We start from the raw sequence: 18871 nt of genomic DNA, 5'->3' as shown, positions 1-18871 counted from the left end.
CCTTTTCAATAAACAATTTCCCGTTCACTGTAAGATCCTGTACTGTGTTAATCCTGAAATCGAAAGTAAAAACAAGACGAACATAGATCATAGTGTTGTAGTGACGTCAATACATGCAGTGGTATTCAACAAATACAAAACTGGTATTTGAACACTTAATAATGTGCTATACACATTTGTTGAGAGTCATTTTTTATGAAGTAAGAGTCGTTAGATTTTGTATTTTCACTCTGTTGTTTGATTTGCAATTTAAACCCACTTTTGATTTTCAATTCCACTTTCATTTGTTGTGCCCTATCATCTTTAACACGTGACCTCAAAGCCAACAAGTAATGTGTCAATAACAAAACGTGCTTTGCAGATGGGAACTTGTACCGGAAAAATACTGATGGCATCACGACTCCAATAGTTACAGAAGTATGCGTTGAGTGACTGGCATTCTAGGCTAATGCTTACGATACCAAATGAATCATCGAAAGTAGCATACTCAAATAAGCAGTTACACTGATTAAATTGAAAAAGAATTATAAATTTCAACGAAATCATTGAAATGTTTCAAAGACAAAGACCGAGTGCAGATAACACAGCACCATATCAATTAGAACTAATACCTTTGGTAAAACTTCATATAAGTTAACCATGTTGTATAACAACTATGCAATTAAGGTGGACAGTCAATAAACGGCAAGCTGACGCTTCCAGAATTCAATGCTAAATCGGACGGAATACAATATTGTAATGATTGTTATTAAACGTTTCCTTAGACAGGAAATATTTGGAAGTGGTTACTTTATTTTTCATATTCTGTTTAGTATTTGTATCCGGTTTGAGCAATCAGGGGGCTGATGCTCTTTCACATTTATGGTTACACTGGATATTAAGCAGAAGTTGCTTTTCCTCTGGTGGTACTTCAACGATTCCTAATTTTCATATATTATGTTATTAAAAGTTGTCCCACCTTTATGGTGACTAATTGACTCATAAATTAACAATTAGGGACAAAGTCTGCAACTACTGTGTGCTTCTTTTGATTAGAAATAAATACCCAACGAAACAAGAATATGCTTTCAGATATCGGGGAAAAAAATCATCATAGATACGCACATAGTAAAAAACATCTTCATTGTGAAATCTGGGTTTTAAAAATAAGTTACATCCGGCATAGTATTCGTTATAATAAAGAAGGTGATCGCAATTTGTATATTACAACAATAAAATACATAATATTTATATGAACATGCCCAATGACGATAACATGTAAATACTTTCGTTTTTCATATAATTTGATAAAAAACAAATTCAAGACACAAATAAGAGTATGGATAGAATCGAAATATATATATGTTGAACATCATTAATGGCATTCAGTTGCATCAAAATGTGGGTAATGAAATTTGAAATCCGCAATTGCTCGAATTTAAAATTGTGAGAAAAGTGAGACGAATAACATCGTAGGAATAATATGCATGAAGGTCACTCAAAATGCTTTGCGCGCTATTGAACGCTTTTGGCTGATTTCACTACCAGCATTTTGTGGGGTGCTAATAACGATGAGGTCATGGGTTCGATCCCCATATCGGCCAGTCTTAATTTTGTGTGTCTGTTGAACACTATTGGCGTATTCGGTTGCATCAACTTTTGGATAATGAAATTTGAAATCCGCTGTTGCTCGAATGTAAAATTGTGAGAATAGTGCGACGAATGACACCGTGGGGATTATCTGCATGTAGGTCACTCGAAATGCTTTGCGTTCTCTTGAACGCTATTGGCTAATTTTACTACCAGCATCGTGTGGTTAATAGAAGTTGCATTCTGCAAGCACTTAGTTATGCGACCTTGAACAAGTTAGAATATTTCAAATTATGTAACAACTGCCTTCAATAACCAGTTTGAAACGCACAGATTTGACAATGTGCTATTGCATTTGTTTTAACCAGATATTAACCAGAAGTTACTTTTCCTCTGGTGGTACTTCAACAATTCCTAATTTTCATATGTTATGTTATTAATAGTTGTCCCACCTTTATGATGACGAATTGACTCATAAATTAACAATTAGGAACAAAGTCTGCAAAATTAGGAACAAAGTCTGCAACTACTGTGTGCTTCTTTTGATTAGAAAAAACACACAATGTAATGCGCGTCTCAATGACGTCATACATAGCAAAGATATAACAAGCGCCAAACGGCAGAAATGTGGATGATATTCGCTCACATTCGATCAGCTTCAGATAATAAAGACAGCGTAAAGTACATCTAAACAATACACTATTTATTCGTACAGTGTTACAACAAAAGATCTACAATGTAACAAGGATGCAACTAAAGAAATATACAATGAGGTGTCCTTTTATAGGGCTGAGTAGAATTAAAGATTGGAGGAAAACACAATGATTGGATATTAATATTGATATATCAGCTTTAACTTGACCTTGCAACTGATTTCCATAACGTTCTTGCTGATGGTAGTTATTACTAAGTGGCTTATGTAACACGAATCTGTGTTTCTTTACAATAGATCTAGAGATACATGCATTACGGTATAATTTCAGACATGTAACAACTTTCGATTGTTGTATCGCAGATAATATGGCACAGATCTAGAAGCAGTACCTACACACGAATTGGTGACGTCATAAAATACATGACCTTCAATCGGGGTCGTTTCCTCGGTATATACGAATTGGTATATACAAATTACAATAAAGATACTTAAGACATTACACATAAGGTAAAACAAATCACGTGACAATATAATGATAATAACGGTAATAAATCCTACTAGCTTAACAGTTGAAGAGAACGCTCATATAGTCAGTCGGGTGACGCCGAGGGTCACGAACTGTGTTGCAAAATGGCCGTGTGGTTGAAACTGGGTCATGGCGTGACGCGTGAGGAAGACATCATTAAACACTCAAAATCACAATAAAACGGGGAAGTGCTTGCATATTACGGCGTAGCTAACATGGGAAATAAAAAACGCCCAATACAAACGACATGGGTTCGAATCACACTAGATACACACTCACCAGAACCGAAGCAATCAGAAACCAGCAATCGTTTTGGCTTTTCCGTTCGAGTCCCGCTCAGAGCTACCGTAAAAACGTAAATCAAATAAACTGAAATCTCTCAAACCGTAAACAAGTAAACAAAGAACGTCGCAAAAAAATAATAAACCTCACAAAACTCCACCATACAAAACTGAATGAATAAATAACAAAATAACTAACGTCTTAAACTGGACGACGCGCAATTTGTTCAACAGTTTCCAGATTGTGACAAGAGATAAACAAGACCCATGTCAAGGTAAGTTTTGTTAAAGTGTCGATGGCGTTCCCTATATTACGAAAACAATTCAGGCAACAGACGAATATATTCTGTGGTGTTGTTGAATTTATACCGTGTCTGCGGAATTGTTGATTGAGGGTTCGAAGCCAGCAGTTAACATTTTGTTAGAAATTTTCACAATTAAATCAAATATCCAATGATACCAGTATATTTATTTCATTATTTTAACAACTTGCAATGGTGGAAGTTGGTCAAACACGAGTTCTTACACCTAAATAAGTATCAAATATTTGTCGACACATTTATTCTCTCAACCTTGTAGAGGTGGAAATTAATTAAACAACAGGTATTTACTCACAAATATAATGGTCAATATTTGTCCATACATTCATTCTGTCAATTTAAGAACTTGTAATTGTTGGAATTAATCAAATGAGAGTTGTCTACACCAAAATAAGTTTCAAATATTTGTCCGCACATTTATTTTCTCAATTTAACAACATGTAATTGTGGGAATTAATCAAACGAGAGATGTCTACACAAAAATAAGTCTAAAATATTTGTCCGCACATTTATTCTTTCAATTTAACAACCTGTAATTATGGGAATTAATCAAACGTGAGTTGTTTACATCAAACTAAGTATTTAATATTTGTTGAGACATTTATTCTCTCAATTTAACAACTTGTAATGGTGTAAAATAATTAAACGAGAGTTGTCTACACCAAAATTAATCTCAAATATTTGTCCACACATTTATTGTCACAATTTAACCACTTGTTAATAGTGGAAATTACTTAAATGCGACTTGTTTAATCAGTTGACATCAATGCAACTTACCCGCAGACAGTGCACAACAGAGTATCATTATTGAGCAATTATAAACAAGAACGTGTCTTGGCATTAGGGTTAGGGTCGGGTCAGGTATGGGCAACGGAATTATTAACAGGAATGTGTCTTGACATTAGGGTTAGGGTCGGGTCAGGTATGGGCAACGCAAATGGCAAACACCCAATTGGCAAGATGTACACTAACGGGTTATGGCATGCATATAGTTTACACAAGTAAAAACACAAAATTGGCAATTTTTTGGACAATTGTAACTCAATAATAGAAATATGTTGTATTTCTATATATATACACACTATATAGTCTTATCAAATGCAAACACATCCAGTCAATCCAATGTGGTCTTGTTGGTCAGTTCTCTGCATAGTGATCAGGAGGACCTGGGTTCAATTCCCTTGCCTGCCCATCTTTTTCTCGCAAACGCCATTTGGCAATAAAGCTAAATATGACAACAAATTATTTAATTTGCCTGACTACCCACATAGTCATCATCGCTGGTTCGAATCCAGTATGTTTAGTTAGATTTTTGAATGCTAGTGAAGACAGTGCTCCTATGAATAGGACTTAAATCCTAACTCCTGTGTGAAGACACTCGTGGTACAGAGGACAAGACAGTGCGCTGGGAACTCAAAGATTGCAAGTTCGAATCACGGATTGGACACTCCTACAAAAGACATGAAAGACGTTAAAAACATAAACAGCGGATTCAAAAATTCAAGTCAAACAGAATACTACCCCACATGGAAGCCAGTCGAAGTCGTCGAAGAACGAACACAGTCGAAGAACGAACACTGTTGACAGCTGTAGGTCACGTGCAACAACAGACACGAGGAGCATGGCTGCTCTCCAAATGGGTCCCTTCTTTTGTATTGACCCCCTAAGGATTGCTAATCCCCCTTTCTAACTCTTCCCCCCAAAATAATATATCGCCCCTTTTAAAATGTATTGACCCACAAATTAATGAATATTCATGAGCACAGAAACTGCTACGTCATGAATAAATTAGCATAATTTTAAAAAAATTGTAAAGTGTAGGTACTCCTTCTGGAGCTCTGCCGATAATATAGCTTGGAATTGTATAAAATAAGGACGAAAAGATACAGTAAAATATAGTCTAATAATATCACTAACTCGCAAATATGTCACAGTGTAAGGCCTGCTTATCACAACTGAGTGGGCCACCCATAGAGCTCACACTGAACAGGGGGTTCTTTTACTGCTATAATGGGGTAGACAAGACAATAGTACTGGAAATGAAATACACATACACCAAAATATCGATTTAAACTGTCCTGAGTCTGTGCAATTTATAGGCATGATTCAATGTCACCACCTGGGTTTCCACATAAGCCAATCAGAATGTGATCTTGCTAGCAGCTGGGTCACGGAGGCAACTCAGTAGATCATAAACATCCTTTGTTATTCAAATAACAGCACACCTGATTGATTCTAATTCTCCTTCCAAAGTTGTAAACACCCTTTGTTATGTAAATTACAAGCACACCTGGTAGAATCAACTGTCCTTCCAGAGTTGAAAACAAGTTTGACCTGTCAATCACCTTTATGACAGTTATCACAAAGCACACCGTTTATCCCCATGATTCCATGCACACTTCCATTTGCAGGGTTTGGGGTAATATGACAAAAACATGAATTAATGGATGCTGACATTGCCCCCTCATCAAGACTGAACATGGCACATAATAAAACTGAATAATAAGACTGAATAAACAACAAGTAATATTAATGAATGAAGAAACACATCCACATTAAACAATACTAAAACTATCGTTTAAAGTCTGGATATTACACTCATTATATGGTATAAACATTAGACTGTGGCAGTATCTCTTGCTTTCACAATTAAGCAAATTCCTTCTCTGACAACAATGGTAACATGTAGTACAACGCCTTCGTAAAATTGCCATTTATATGGCAGATTTGCAAACTAGAATTTTGGTACTCCATGTATATTCTCGTCCCTTCATAGTTCGTGGACCTTTGCAGCTAAGTGGTCTGGACTATTCGAAAGCCCGTTTATCAATTGTGTTCCGCTTTATAAACCTCAATGCAAAACCTTATTCATTACACTTTGCTTTGTTGTAAGAGGTATGTGGGTGTACCGTACCGTTCCAATCCAATTGTTAGACGACAGTGTTTCAGAGAATCGCTGCTACATAACCGAATGAGCTTAGCTGGACCTGCATCTGACGTCTGACGTAGTTTCTTGCAGGTTGTAAAAACTGTTGGAAAGTGTGAAGAGGAATTGTTCTTTCTAAGAGGTAAGGCTTTGTAGCTGATTTTGTCATATAACCAGGACTGGTTTTATTAGTATTTCCTGCCAGGTTTTGGTTTAATACTGGCTCATCTTGTATATTATTTACCACGTACATTGTATGCACCTAAATCGGTTCCCAAATCGGTTTAAACCGGGTCCTAGCAAATCATATTCCTTACAAATCTATTTCTTTTTTGGTAAGACTATCGATTTGACATTTATGTTTATCAAAAGTATAACATACTTGAATTCGAACTGTAAAAAGCTTAGAGAAGTGGCATATTTAGCATACTGTGATCTATTTGGAATGCACATAGTTGCAATCATCTTTTACCTCCATGTTGCAATGCATTGGGGGGGGACGAGAACTCCTAACCACTCCTTTCTAGGAGTTCCGAGGGCATGCTATCCCTTAAAATGTTTGTAATCTAGATCCTCTGAAACGCTATTTCCTGCATTTTGAGGGACAAATTTTGCTAGCACAAAGAATTTCAGCCTGATTTTTTTTCGAGGGCACGATTGCCCCGCCCCGCCACCTCTGTGCCGCCGCCACTCTATTACATCTCATGCAGAGTCGCAATGCCCGCAGAGCACAGAACACCGATTGTGTTGTTCACTTAGGTTCGGAGAATTAATGGTTTGCTAAACCTGATACGCCTTGGTATTTCTCTATTGATGTGTACACATTCATTCCCACAGATAGCATATTGACATTAACACTGTACTATTAAATAATATAGACGTAAATCATGTTTTCTGTGACAATCTAATTCAATTTAGAATTCCAGCGCCGCTTTCGAATAGCCGTTAGCACTGCCTTCTTACAAGGGGCTTGAACTTTACCGTATTTAAACCCCTTTACGCCAGCGTAATATATTCACACATATTTAAACCTGAGTATTCATTTGGTAAGTATGCAAGTGAAGACCAGCACCCATCGCCATTTGCATTAGAATCATTCCAGCATGATATACAATAAGCTTGATCAAATATTCTTTTGCGAAAGTTCACCCTAGCTATTATAATATTCAAAGAGCAATCACCCATGAAGTCGGTGTAACTATGTCTCCGCAAATCAGGTAAGCCTTTGGTGGTAGTTCGATAGTTGCCTCCTTGGTCGGAGTGATTCTTCCTATCGTTTGAATAGTTGTAAATACAAATTGCAGAACCATTCCAGTCACAAGTATGTTCGAAAAATCAGTAATAATTCCAATACTTAAACAATGACAGAAACTTCAAATTAAATAAATTAAATATTTAAACCTTTAACATTACTAACTGCACCCCTACACATATATTCTAATATATACTACTATACTAATAGTATACTGCTCATCCACCCATGATGCGGCAATTAAGCACAATCAGAAACATCCAAGCTATAATTGTGAGCATAATGCCCTAGTAAAACTTTGTCCCACATACAATTAAAACTAGAAATTAATAATTTTAATTAAACGATACAAGCTAACTGTTTAGAGAAGTTTATGGAAGAAACTGAGACACGGCTTTGTCAAAATTAAATTAAATTAAATTAAATAAAATTAAATAAAATTAAATAAAATTAAATAAAATTAAATAAAATTAAATAAAATTAAATTAAATTAAATTAAAGCTTGGAATAAAGGACACGAGACACTTAAAATGGTACTGATTTAGTGTGATTTATTTTCACCTGTAACACTAACAACAAGGTGAACAAATATGTTTGCCATGCATAGGACTATATATGAAAAATGCAAATTGATTCCCTTCTCCAGACCCAGACTATTTCCTGAAATATTTCATTTTCTTTAAATATCCATGACAGTCGAACGGCCATGACCTAATTTGCATACCCATTATCAAGTGTGGAACGACCGTTACACTTTGAACTATGGCGACAGCTTCACTGAAGTTAGACTTTTTTCAATGATGAAACCTAAGCAATAAATATACGAATTTTACATAAAGTCCACACACATGGTCACTTTAGTTTATGGTTAGTAATACCCCAGTGTTTTATTGTCAAAATAAGCAACAAATAAATTACTACAAAGGCAAGAAATGTGGACATATGAAAAAGTCTGAAATTCAAATTGGTCAAATTTCTCAAAAATCCGCAGAAGTACAAAAAAACCCACAAAAAACGTATCGGTGAAAGAAAGTAGGATATTAACCCGAAAAGTCTACATACTGTATTTTTATGAGTGAGTGTAATGGTAGAGCGCAAAATTAAAGATAGAGATCCGACATCAAGTCGAAGTAAGACTCCATTGAACCGTGTCCCTGCGGAAAGGCAGTTGGAATGTAAAAAAAAGTTTATTGGAGAGTGTAGGCTTAGCTAAACTGTGCCATTCCAGTATATGTGAAACCAATAATTAAGATATTTATCTGAGGATCGACTGACTAAATAAAAAAGTAGAAAAATGTAGAATTCCAGAAATATAACAAATTGGGCACATACATGTATTTTTCTTTGTGAATTTGTGAAGTTTTTTTATTTCCTGTTTACTCAGTAAACAAAATGTTTAGGTAAGCCTAAATGAAATACATGTGTGAATTTAGACTGGCGAAGTTGGGACTTTGGAAATTAGTTGTTAAATGCAATACAGCTATTCAATTGACCTGCAGCACATGACAATTCTATCGGTCAACCATGCTGTATTTTCATGTGCATGTCAAAAATAAACAGTGAATTTATTCTTAAGACAAATAATGAATTTAATTTCTCATTGACCCATAACAAGTGTGAAAATAAACTACAGTTCACCATATTTTTGTTTGATGGGTGCATATTGAGGTCACTGACTGGTCGCCATATTGTAAATATAGCCTTCTTTCAAAAAATCACAATAACTAACTTGTCAACCAGCAAAAATCGTTTTGATCTGATTAATATTTCTAACAAAATCCGTTGTTTCAAAAAAATATGAACCGTGACACAGTGTCCCTCAATGGTACAGAGTGTAATGTGTACTGGCCTAAATAGTCAAATTGGAATACTGTTTGAATTATGCTAATGAGGTCATGGCTGTTCGACTGTGGTTGGTACGGTAGTTTGGTTCCTGCTTTTACGAGAAAACTCATGGCATGGCGGGCGAACGTACTGAACATGGTTCGCACATTTTCTATTCTGTTATTTACCAAGGATGAAGCACGAGGTTGCAATACTGAAGTAATCCATATTTTTTTTTGAGTGTTAGTTTTCGAAACGCCAACATGTGATAGTCAAGTCGAGAAACCTGGTCAAAGAACATTGTTTTACTTTTCCGAATAATCGTGTTCATTGAGATTATCGTTAATTTGGTGTGAACGAGCAAACTATTCCCTCAACATTACTTGTTGGTGATCGTTAAAGGTTTAAATACTTCCTCTACCTGCAGTTTACCTTTCGAAAATTGCAAATCAACAGCTTTTAGGGAAAAAAATCACCGTTTTTTTTGGTAGAAATAATAGATAGATAGATCGCACATCGCGGTTATTCACTTCCGCATTACGTTGAAAAAATTACTTCGTCAATAATCGGAAAATGTCATGTATATGACACAGCATTTTGATTGGTTAACGAAATACGTGACCTGTTAGGTCAAATGAAGTTGTTCAGGTCAAATCATGATGAAAAACGCCATTGCGGAAATTGCTTTGTATCGAGAGTTTGCGAATGATCGATAACATTCCACAACGAAGACCCTACCCACAGACCCTAGCCATTTTTACACCGTAAATTCAGACGGCATAAAAACCTTATTGTAATCAAATGTGTGTATTTTTATGAACATATTTGTTTCTTCATTCAATGACAACTCATTTCACATTTTTTCCTCAAAAAAGACATAATATTTTTCCAAGACCGGCGCTGTGAACGAAAAATTTAATTTGGATAATTTTTCGTTGTTGAGAAGATGGTTACAATTTTAAACCCACCAAAACATTATCTTTTTTGAGGTGGTTCTCGAGTATAAGCCCACTCCCTAATTTTCCTGTCTTTTACATGTTCAGGCCCCTGGGCTTATACTCGGGGAAGTACGGTGACTAGTCCAGTCATAAGTGATCCTTACAAAGTGAAAATAACCAGCTAGTTTTAATATTAATATTAATATGTACACAATTCCGATAGGCAGATGCACTTCTGAGGCATGGTTGACCTTAATTATTTGAAGGATTGCGAAAGATCATAAAACTATAAAACTCTCATGGCGGATATTTAATAAACAATAATATGTATGTGAAAGATATCATTACAACCAGCTGTTACATTACAACTACTCTGTGATGACAATTATTACTGTGTATTTCATCACACATTTACATATTGAGCATTTCTAATTTCTCGCAAATTGTCAACGAATACAGAAAAGGGTATTTTTCTTCAACCTGGAAAAAGGTACGCATTTCTTTACAAAGCGAAAAGGCAAGATTCATTATAATATGAGACTATTATGTGAATACCACAATATAAACACTCACATGGCTATTGAGGTGATTCTGTACTGCTTGAACGCGGTATTTGTTATAGACCTAGTTAAAATGTCTGAATATGTAACACATTCCAGCACGTACAAGATTCACCCAGAAGCCATGACTTCATTATTCCCCTTTCCAATGAGAGCAATGCATGTCGTTGTGAAATTTAAATGAAAGTTACGAAATTATTTAATATGCTAGTCATGATTCAGTGATAAAATGATGGGAGTGGCAGTTATGTTTGCAGATAATTTCATTACCTTATCAAAGTTTCTCTTCTTGTTGCAGAAAGCGTGTTCGTCAACTCTACGCTGCCCCTCATAATTATCTTCGATTATCCTTGACAACAATCGAAATTGGCCAAGATATATACCCTGCGTTCCCAGGCATCAGAAAAGTACATTTACCCATCATACATATTGTTTTCCCTGGTTGGTCACAGGTAAGGTAAGTAGTGACATGTATAATGCAAGACTGCTAGTAATCCCATGCAATGCTACTTTAATCTCCACATTCCAGCACCTATATGTATTTTTCTAATGTATTGTTTAAGCCTGGACCATTTCACACTTTCATACGCGCCATGTCAAATGTCATCACAACTGTCTAGCACTCCTTATTTGGCATGTTATTAAGTTCTGACTCACCACGTTGACTTGTGCTTGGCGTCATAGTGACGTCACAATATCGCGTGGTTTCACTTATTATAGAGGGAGGACTCTTAAGAGGAGCATGAGAAGGGAACTGTGGTTCCACGGGTTGTGTGTCTCTAGGCTTGGCTGCCAAGCCAGCGCCTGGGAACCAAGTTCTTATTACTACATGTATTATCACTATCCGATGTCTCTATAAATGAATATCCCGATTGTATCACTCTCACAGCAACTCTACTATCTCGATTGATTCTTTACATCTCTACAATCTTCTACAGTTATATATTTAAGACAGTTATATAAGTAATGTTTATTCAATCCAGTTGTATATATATTTACCTACTCACCAAAAAAATTAAGCAATGCAATGGTGTACTCATATGTAGCCTAGATTTAAAATATCTCTCTGAAGTATTGTGCATGTATTGTTTTAAAATAAATTTTAAATACACCTCCTGATGAATGTGCTTCCACTATGCTCACCTATTATTTAATTAATTGTACATTATGTGCGACCATGTTCTGAAAAGTATTTGCAATAAAAATTCTATTAATTAGGCCAGTCATAAGTGGTCCTTACAAAGTGCAAATAGCCAGAACGAATAGATAGTTAAGTTTAAATAACAACTAATTTTAATATCAATATATGTACAATTCTGGTAGGCATGTCTACTCTCCATAAATCTCACTACACACAATTTCTTTGAGCAATCAGCACCTATTATATAGGAGACCAAGTAAAACCAATAATACCTATTTTTCACTCAGCATGTCGAACGAGATTTGTAAGACTAGTGTTGATAAATCAATATGCAAATGAAGAGCCATTTTGAAATCTGTCACCCTTAATTTGTAATTTAGTGTTAAGTTAAAGTGTGTGATGTAGGTGTAAAATAAATTCCTATTGTATTGAAGACACTCTAAATTAGGAAACAGAAGAATACGTATCACAATTGATCATTGTAATTCATTATAACTATTGCGTGAAAACTAAATTAAAAATGTGATTAATTGATAGTAATAGTTTCACAATATCTTTCTATAAGTTGTTATAATCCAATTAACAAGCAATATCTCAAAGTGTCTCAATTTGAATTTAATTATTTCAGAATATTTTAGAGAAATGTGGATTCTTTTCTTGAACCGGAAAACAAATACGTTAGCCTATATTTATATTTAAGTATATATATCAAACTATATAATAACCAAAGCATTTACAGTAAAACATTATTAAGGATTATACATATTTCACAATATCATAACACATAGCAATTAATTAACGTATACTTACTTTTTATTCAGCTACCAAGATGAATGTTGAACTTGTAGAAGCACAATCAACATATCTTAATCACATCAAGGTGTTGGTGGCTACAAGAAAGAAAACAATTGGAAAATTGAATGAGTTGGCGAATGAGTTGGATAATGTAAACACAAATGTAAATATATCTAAGACAGTTGGATTTTCGGGTGCTATAGTTGGGGGAGGTCTGGCTATTGGAGGAATCTTAGCCACTATTCTCACTGCTGGCGCCGCTGCGCCGATAGTTGCTGCAGTAGGTATTGGTGTTGGAGTGGGTGGTACTCTTACTTCAACTGGGTCCATGATCGCCAAAAAAATCATCGATGGAAAAACATTCAAAGAAGCAGCTGCACTTGTACAGAAAGAACTACAAGCTAGGGATGAAGTTTCCAAACAAAGTCACAAACTTGAACAAATTATTTCCGAGTATACATCAGAAGGTTCACATATAAAAAACGGCATTACAATAGTAAAGACCGGATATAATGCCTATAAAGACATTAAAACCACATTAAAGCCACTTGCAGTTAGTGGGACCTCAAGTATTGGCATAGGTACTCTCAAAATAAGCCTGAATATTGCACGCACACTGGCCAAAGTAAATATTGTATTAAGCTCATTTTCAATTGGTTTTGATATTTATCAACTGGTGAAAACTGCTATAGAATTGGCAAAGAAAAGAAAGTCCAAAACGGGAGATAAAATCAGAGAATTAATGAGGGAGCTAGAAACACAACTTGATGACCTCGAGAGGGTTGTAGATGAGATTCAATCTAATGATTCACGGTATTACTAGTATGCTACACCAACAATGTAACGTTTGCAGAGTGTCTGTAATAATGTTGAATTAAAATGTTCACGAATCCAAGAGTTTAGTAAAACGCCATGACATATTAGATAATATGTTATTAATGTTTATTATTCATGTAGCATTGAACAAATAATCCACTTTTGGTAGCAAACTGGGCACAGTGCCCATCTACTAAATGTACTTGTTTGAATATACCTTGGATTCAGTGGGTTCCACTAATTTATTTACATGTGCAATATGCACTCATTAATAGGTACCATCCAATCAGGGCCTTCACCAATGCATATACACATCCCATTATTTTAGGTCGTATGTCAGGCATGTTGGTTGCCCTCCAAACGTGACACCTTTCATTATTTATGATAATATTAATTGTCCAGGTCCTCCAAGCGTTGACTAGGCGTTATTATATGTTTTGTATATCTGATTATTTAGGGATTTCCAGTTTCAAGATATAGTTTTGGTTCCAGAATATAGCGCCCAAGACTGCACGTCGTGAAGTCTATGCCAGGTATACTAAATACCTCTTGACAGAAATGCCAAGCTAATCTAAATAGTTACTCAGAACATCGATAACAAAATATCTTCGATCTGGGCAACTTATATCTATTTAATAATTAAAAAAACAATCGCATGCTATTAACATCAGCTCATGCCAAGTTATTATTTAACCAGGGAATATACACAATTTAGACAGAATACTATAGAATTGCAATAAAGGTGTATAAATAATTACATATTGCATATAATGTAATAATGAGTATTACATTTTGGTATTTGTTTTGATGTTTTTATAGTATTGTTAAAAAAATATTTAAGCCTGATTGTTTTTTTAAAATGACAGTGATATTTCATTGGGTTTGTTGTTTTCATTTGGGTGACAATTTATACACCTAGCACAAAAAACGGTGGGATCAAGAAGCATAGCTGAATTTAGGATAACAATGGCAAGTGTCGTTGAGTTATTTTAACAAGACACAGTTTCATTGAATTGTAATTAAATTGCTTCACTATATAGAATTGCAATTTTGAATTTTGTTCTTTGTCTTCAACAGAACATTTTAATTATTTGAAAAAATCCCGCAAATATTCAATAATCATACACACTGTAAGGTTTAGCTTATTGAAAAATATATCTTCATTTGCTTATATCATGTTTCGGGATAGGACGCACTCAAATATGTATGAATAAAATTCGCCCAGCCAACAAGCTATAGGACATTTATTGACCCGAGATTGCTTTGTCTGGCAATCTATCTGACGGACAACAATATGCTGTTTAAATTGCGTTTTTATCAATAATATTTTATAATAATGTTGATAACTGAGGTAATCAGTGTGATCAAAATACTGATTACGTTAATTTGAAATCACGTATCACGTTTACATATGAATGAAGTGCATACCTAAACGTCATAGCTTTGATATTAACATTATTTATAACTATGTTACATTTGACATCCTTTTCACCTGCCACTGTAACATAAATGAATTCGGTTGACTTAAATAGTGTCAACTGCAGGGTAGTTCTTTGTCTGTTGACTGATCAAAAGTCACTGCAATGCAAAAGAACCATTGCCCAAAGGTTTAACTGAGGGCAAATGTTGCTATTGTTATAAACACAGTTTTTTAAAATGCTACATGGACGGAAACAGTGGACTAAATCGGATTATAATTTATCATAAACTGAACATTCAGCGTTTGCAGGACATGAGGCAGTATTCTTAGGATGAAAATCAATGATGAAAAACACTTATTCACATGTGCAGTGATTGTTGTTGTACGTACTAGAACAACGAGTGAGCATGCGTATTTGAAAATTCTATTGTTTCAGTGAGCGAATACTAAGACGTATGCTACAAGAACAATGATTTCAGTTCATGATATATCACAGTCCAATGTCCATCTGTCGATATACAGTATCAAACAACAATACCAATATATGTTCTCGTTCATATTACATTATTAACACTTTCAGAATTCATTATTTTTCACCACATTATGTAATTCATTATAGTTGAGAAAATAATAACGGTCAGCTCAATTAAAAAATCATATCTTGGGGCTTAACGACTTCCTTGTTTAGAATGAAGAATTTGTTCAAGCTGGTATCAAAATGTGGTAAATTCCAAGACGTTGGAAGACCAATACTCCCTTGCGTAACAATCGACTCATTCAGACAGCGTATCAATATATGTAATTTTCCTGTTTCGGTGACCATCACAAATTGCTGCAAAAATAATATGTTAGAAACTATGTGCAAATATATCCTTCTAAATAATCAGTGTCTATATATCTGCTAACCTACAATACATCACGCATTGTAATGAGACTTGAATGCATATATATTAAAAACTATAGGATTTTGATGTGATAATAACATAAGACCAATATAGACATATAGGCGTGTCCATGTGGTTATGAATAACTTAACAGTGACCAAATTGTGTTTCAAACACCATACACCATTAGCAGATATGTGTATGCATCATTACATTTTCATTTGTTTTTCACTGACTGATACATATTTGTCTTCAGTGTGGATAAAGAGCCCATGACAGATTGGCGATTCTATTATTGCAAAACAGTAGATGACTGCATAGAAAAATGTACAACTCTATAGCAATGTTTACAAAGTTCACTAGACCTTTAGGATTTTCCATGATACCTATGAAAATTGTCCCTATTTTGGTGTTATTTATTTGTGTTTATATCGACTTTTATAACGCGTGAATGTGTAATTTAGCTGAATAAACATGTATTACGTAATTTTCTTAACGATGTCTCGTGATTGCTTGATAACTGGTGTGCTGGTATGCTAATTTGAATTGAGTGTTAGTTGTATGCACCTGCTTGTGGGTGTGTGGAATTCACAAATTTACCTAAATTCAAACAGTGAAATCTGAAAGTTTTGCATCGAGATGTACCACAAATAAGCAATTGAAATTCAGCCGAGATTTCCAATGTGTGAGATGGGTTACACAATCTACATATGATATGAATATACGATGATATAAAGGCAAAACACGAAAAACTTAATATGACCTATTAACATGCTTTCAAAAGAAACAGGTCATGTTTTTGTGGACAAGCGCCCTCTATTGCTAATTTGTGGTAAATGAAACCTGACAGTTGTTCAGTATATGTTGTACATGTTTGGGTAAAAGTAACGCTCGTATTGTAATCTGACAAAGCATACGTGAATCAGGTGTCTATTCAAATAAAGACTATTATTCGGAGATGTAAGTTCTGTAAAGTATCTGAGTTTTGATGAATCTTTGACTGTCTCAATCAGTTGGACTATTTTAATAATCTATCTTTTGAAAGCATGGGAACGTGGTGTACTTCACCCTTTAAATACCACGTATCCATAAACCTGTATATGAATGATTAACTCTTTGGAAACAAACCACAACTTTTACAATTTTCCCTTTTCAATAAACAATTTCCCGTTCACTGCAAGATCCTGTACTGTGTTACTCCTGCAATCGAAAGTAAAAACAGGACGAACATAGATCATAGCGTTGTAGTGACGTCAATACATGTCGTGGTATTCAACAAATACAAAACTGGTATTTGAACACTTAATAATGTGCTATACACATTTGTTGAGAGTCATTTTTATGAAGTAAGAGTATCTCAATGTTATATTCCCTCTGACAGATCGGCATTTCGACATTGAACTAAAAAAAGTTCATACTCAAGTCGTTAGATTTTGTATTTTCACTTTGTTGTTTGATTTGCAATTTGAACCCACTTTTTGATTTTCACTTCCACTTTCATTTGTTGTGCCCTATCATCTTTAACACGTGACCTCAAAGCCAACAAGTAATGTGCCGATAACAAAACGTGCTTTGCAGATGGGAACTTGTACCGGAAAAATACTGATTGCATCACGACTCCAATAGTTACAGAAGTATGCGTTAGTGACTGGCATTCTAGGCCAATGCTTACGCTACCAAATGAATTATCGACAGTAGCATATTCAAATAAGCTGATTAAATTGGAAAAGAATTATAAATTTCAACGAAATCATTGAAATGTTTTAAAGACAAAGACCGAGTGCAGATAACACAGGACTATATTAATTAGAACTAATACCTTTGGTAAAACTTCATATAAGTTAACCATGTTGTATAACAACTATGCAATTAAGGTGGACAGAATAGTGCGACGAATGGCATCGTGGGAATCCTCTGCATGTAGGTCACTCACAATGCTTTGCGTTCTCTTCAACGCTATTGGCTGACTTTACTACCAACATCTTGTGGTTAATAGAAGTTGCATTCTGCAAGCACTTAGTTATGCGACCTTGAACTAGTTAGAATAAAACTCTGTATTTCAAATTATGTTACAACAGCTTTCAATAACCAGTTTGAAACGCAGAAATTTGATAATGTGCTATTGAATTTGTTTTCAAAACACGATTATCGAAATTCTAGCATGACGTAATGGCCGGTTAGCTCGGTTGGTTAGAGCGCGGTGCTAATAACGCCGAGGTCCTGGGTTCGATCCCCATATTGGCCAGTCTTTATTTTGTGTATATGTTGTCCACCATTGGCGGCATTCGGTTGCATCAACGTTTGGGAAATGAAATTTGAAATCCGCTGTTTCTCGAATGTAAAATTGTGAGAATAGTGCTACGAATGGCATCGTGGGAATCATTTGCATGTAGGTCACTCAAAATGCTTTGCGTTCTCTTGAACGCTATTGGCTGATTTTACTACCAGCATCTTGTGGGCAATAGACGTTGCATTCTGCAAGCACTTAGTTATGCGACCTTAAAATAGTTAGAATAAAACAGCGAATTTCAAATTACGAAACAACAGCCTTCAATAACCACTTCGAAACGCACAGATTTTATAATGTGCTATTGCATTTGTTTTCAAAATACGATTATCGATATTCTAGCATGACGTAATGGCCGGTTAGCTCAGTTGGTTAGAGCGCGGTGCTAATAACGCTGAGGTCGTGGGATCGATTCCCATATCGGCCAGTCTGTATTTTGTGTGTCTGTTGAACACCATTGGCGGCATTTGGTTGCATCAACGTTTGGATATTGAAATTTAAAATCCGCTGTTGCCCGAGTGTAAAATTGTGAGAATAGTGCTACGAATGGCATCGTGGGAATCATCTGCATGTAGGTCACTCAAAATGCTTTGCGTTCTCTTGAACGCTATTGGCTGACTTTACTACCAGTATCTTGCGGTTAATAGAAGTTGCATTCTGCAAGCACTAAGTTATGC

At 35.2% G+C, this 18871-nt stretch overlaps 1 protein-coding gene and 2 non-coding genes across 4 annotated transcripts; all 3 read left to right on the top strand.

Annotated features, from left to right (window-relative positions):
- Positions 1 to 6261: 6261 nt before the first annotated feature.
- LOC102800800 (uncharacterized) lies at positions 6262 to 16403 on the top strand. Of its 2 annotated transcripts, XM_006812989.3 has the most exons (3): positions 6262 to 6419; positions 11150 to 11308; positions 12814 to 16403. In XM_006812989.3, the coding sequence occupies exon 3, from the start codon at positions 12822 to 12824 to the stop codon at positions 13608 to 13610; it is 789 nt and encodes a 262-aa protein (XP_006813052.1). In that variant the 5' UTR covers positions 6262 to 6419; positions 11150 to 11308; positions 12814 to 12821; the 3' UTR covers positions 13611 to 16403. The 2 variants fall into 2 exon arrangements, with proteins under 2 accessions (XP_006813052.1, XP_085349067.1); XM_085492941.1 differs by lacking the exon at positions 6262 to 6419 and having other exon boundaries at positions 11091 to 11308.
- Positions 16404 to 18078: 1675 nt separating this feature from the next.
- TRNAI-AAU (transfer RNA isoleucine (anticodon AAU)) lies at positions 18079 to 18152 on the top strand. The gene has a single exon. It is a non-coding gene; the product is annotated as a tRNA-Ile (tRNA).
- A 395-nt stretch (positions 18153 to 18547) lies between these two features.
- On the top strand, positions 18548 to 18621 carry TRNAI-AAU (transfer RNA isoleucine (anticodon AAU)). The gene has a single exon. It is a non-coding gene; the product is annotated as a tRNA-Ile (tRNA).
- Positions 18622 to 18871: the final 250 nt, after the last annotated feature.

The sequence above is a fragment of the Saccoglossus kowalevskii genome, chromosome 2 (genome assembly GCF_978046115.1).
Source record: "Saccoglossus kowalevskii chromosome 2, keSacKowa6.1, whole genome shotgun sequence".
NCBI classification, from domain to species: domain Eukaryota; kingdom Metazoa; phylum Hemichordata; class Enteropneusta; family Harrimaniidae; genus Saccoglossus; species Saccoglossus kowalevskii.
Note: the sequence above shows the minus strand (reverse complement) of the source record. Positions and strands in the feature narration are given on the sequence as shown.

Coding starts and splice junctions, on each gene's coding strand:
- LOC102800800 (XM_006812989.3), top strand. CDS start 12,822: ATGAATGTTGAACTTGTAGAAGCACAATCAACATATCTTAATCACATC.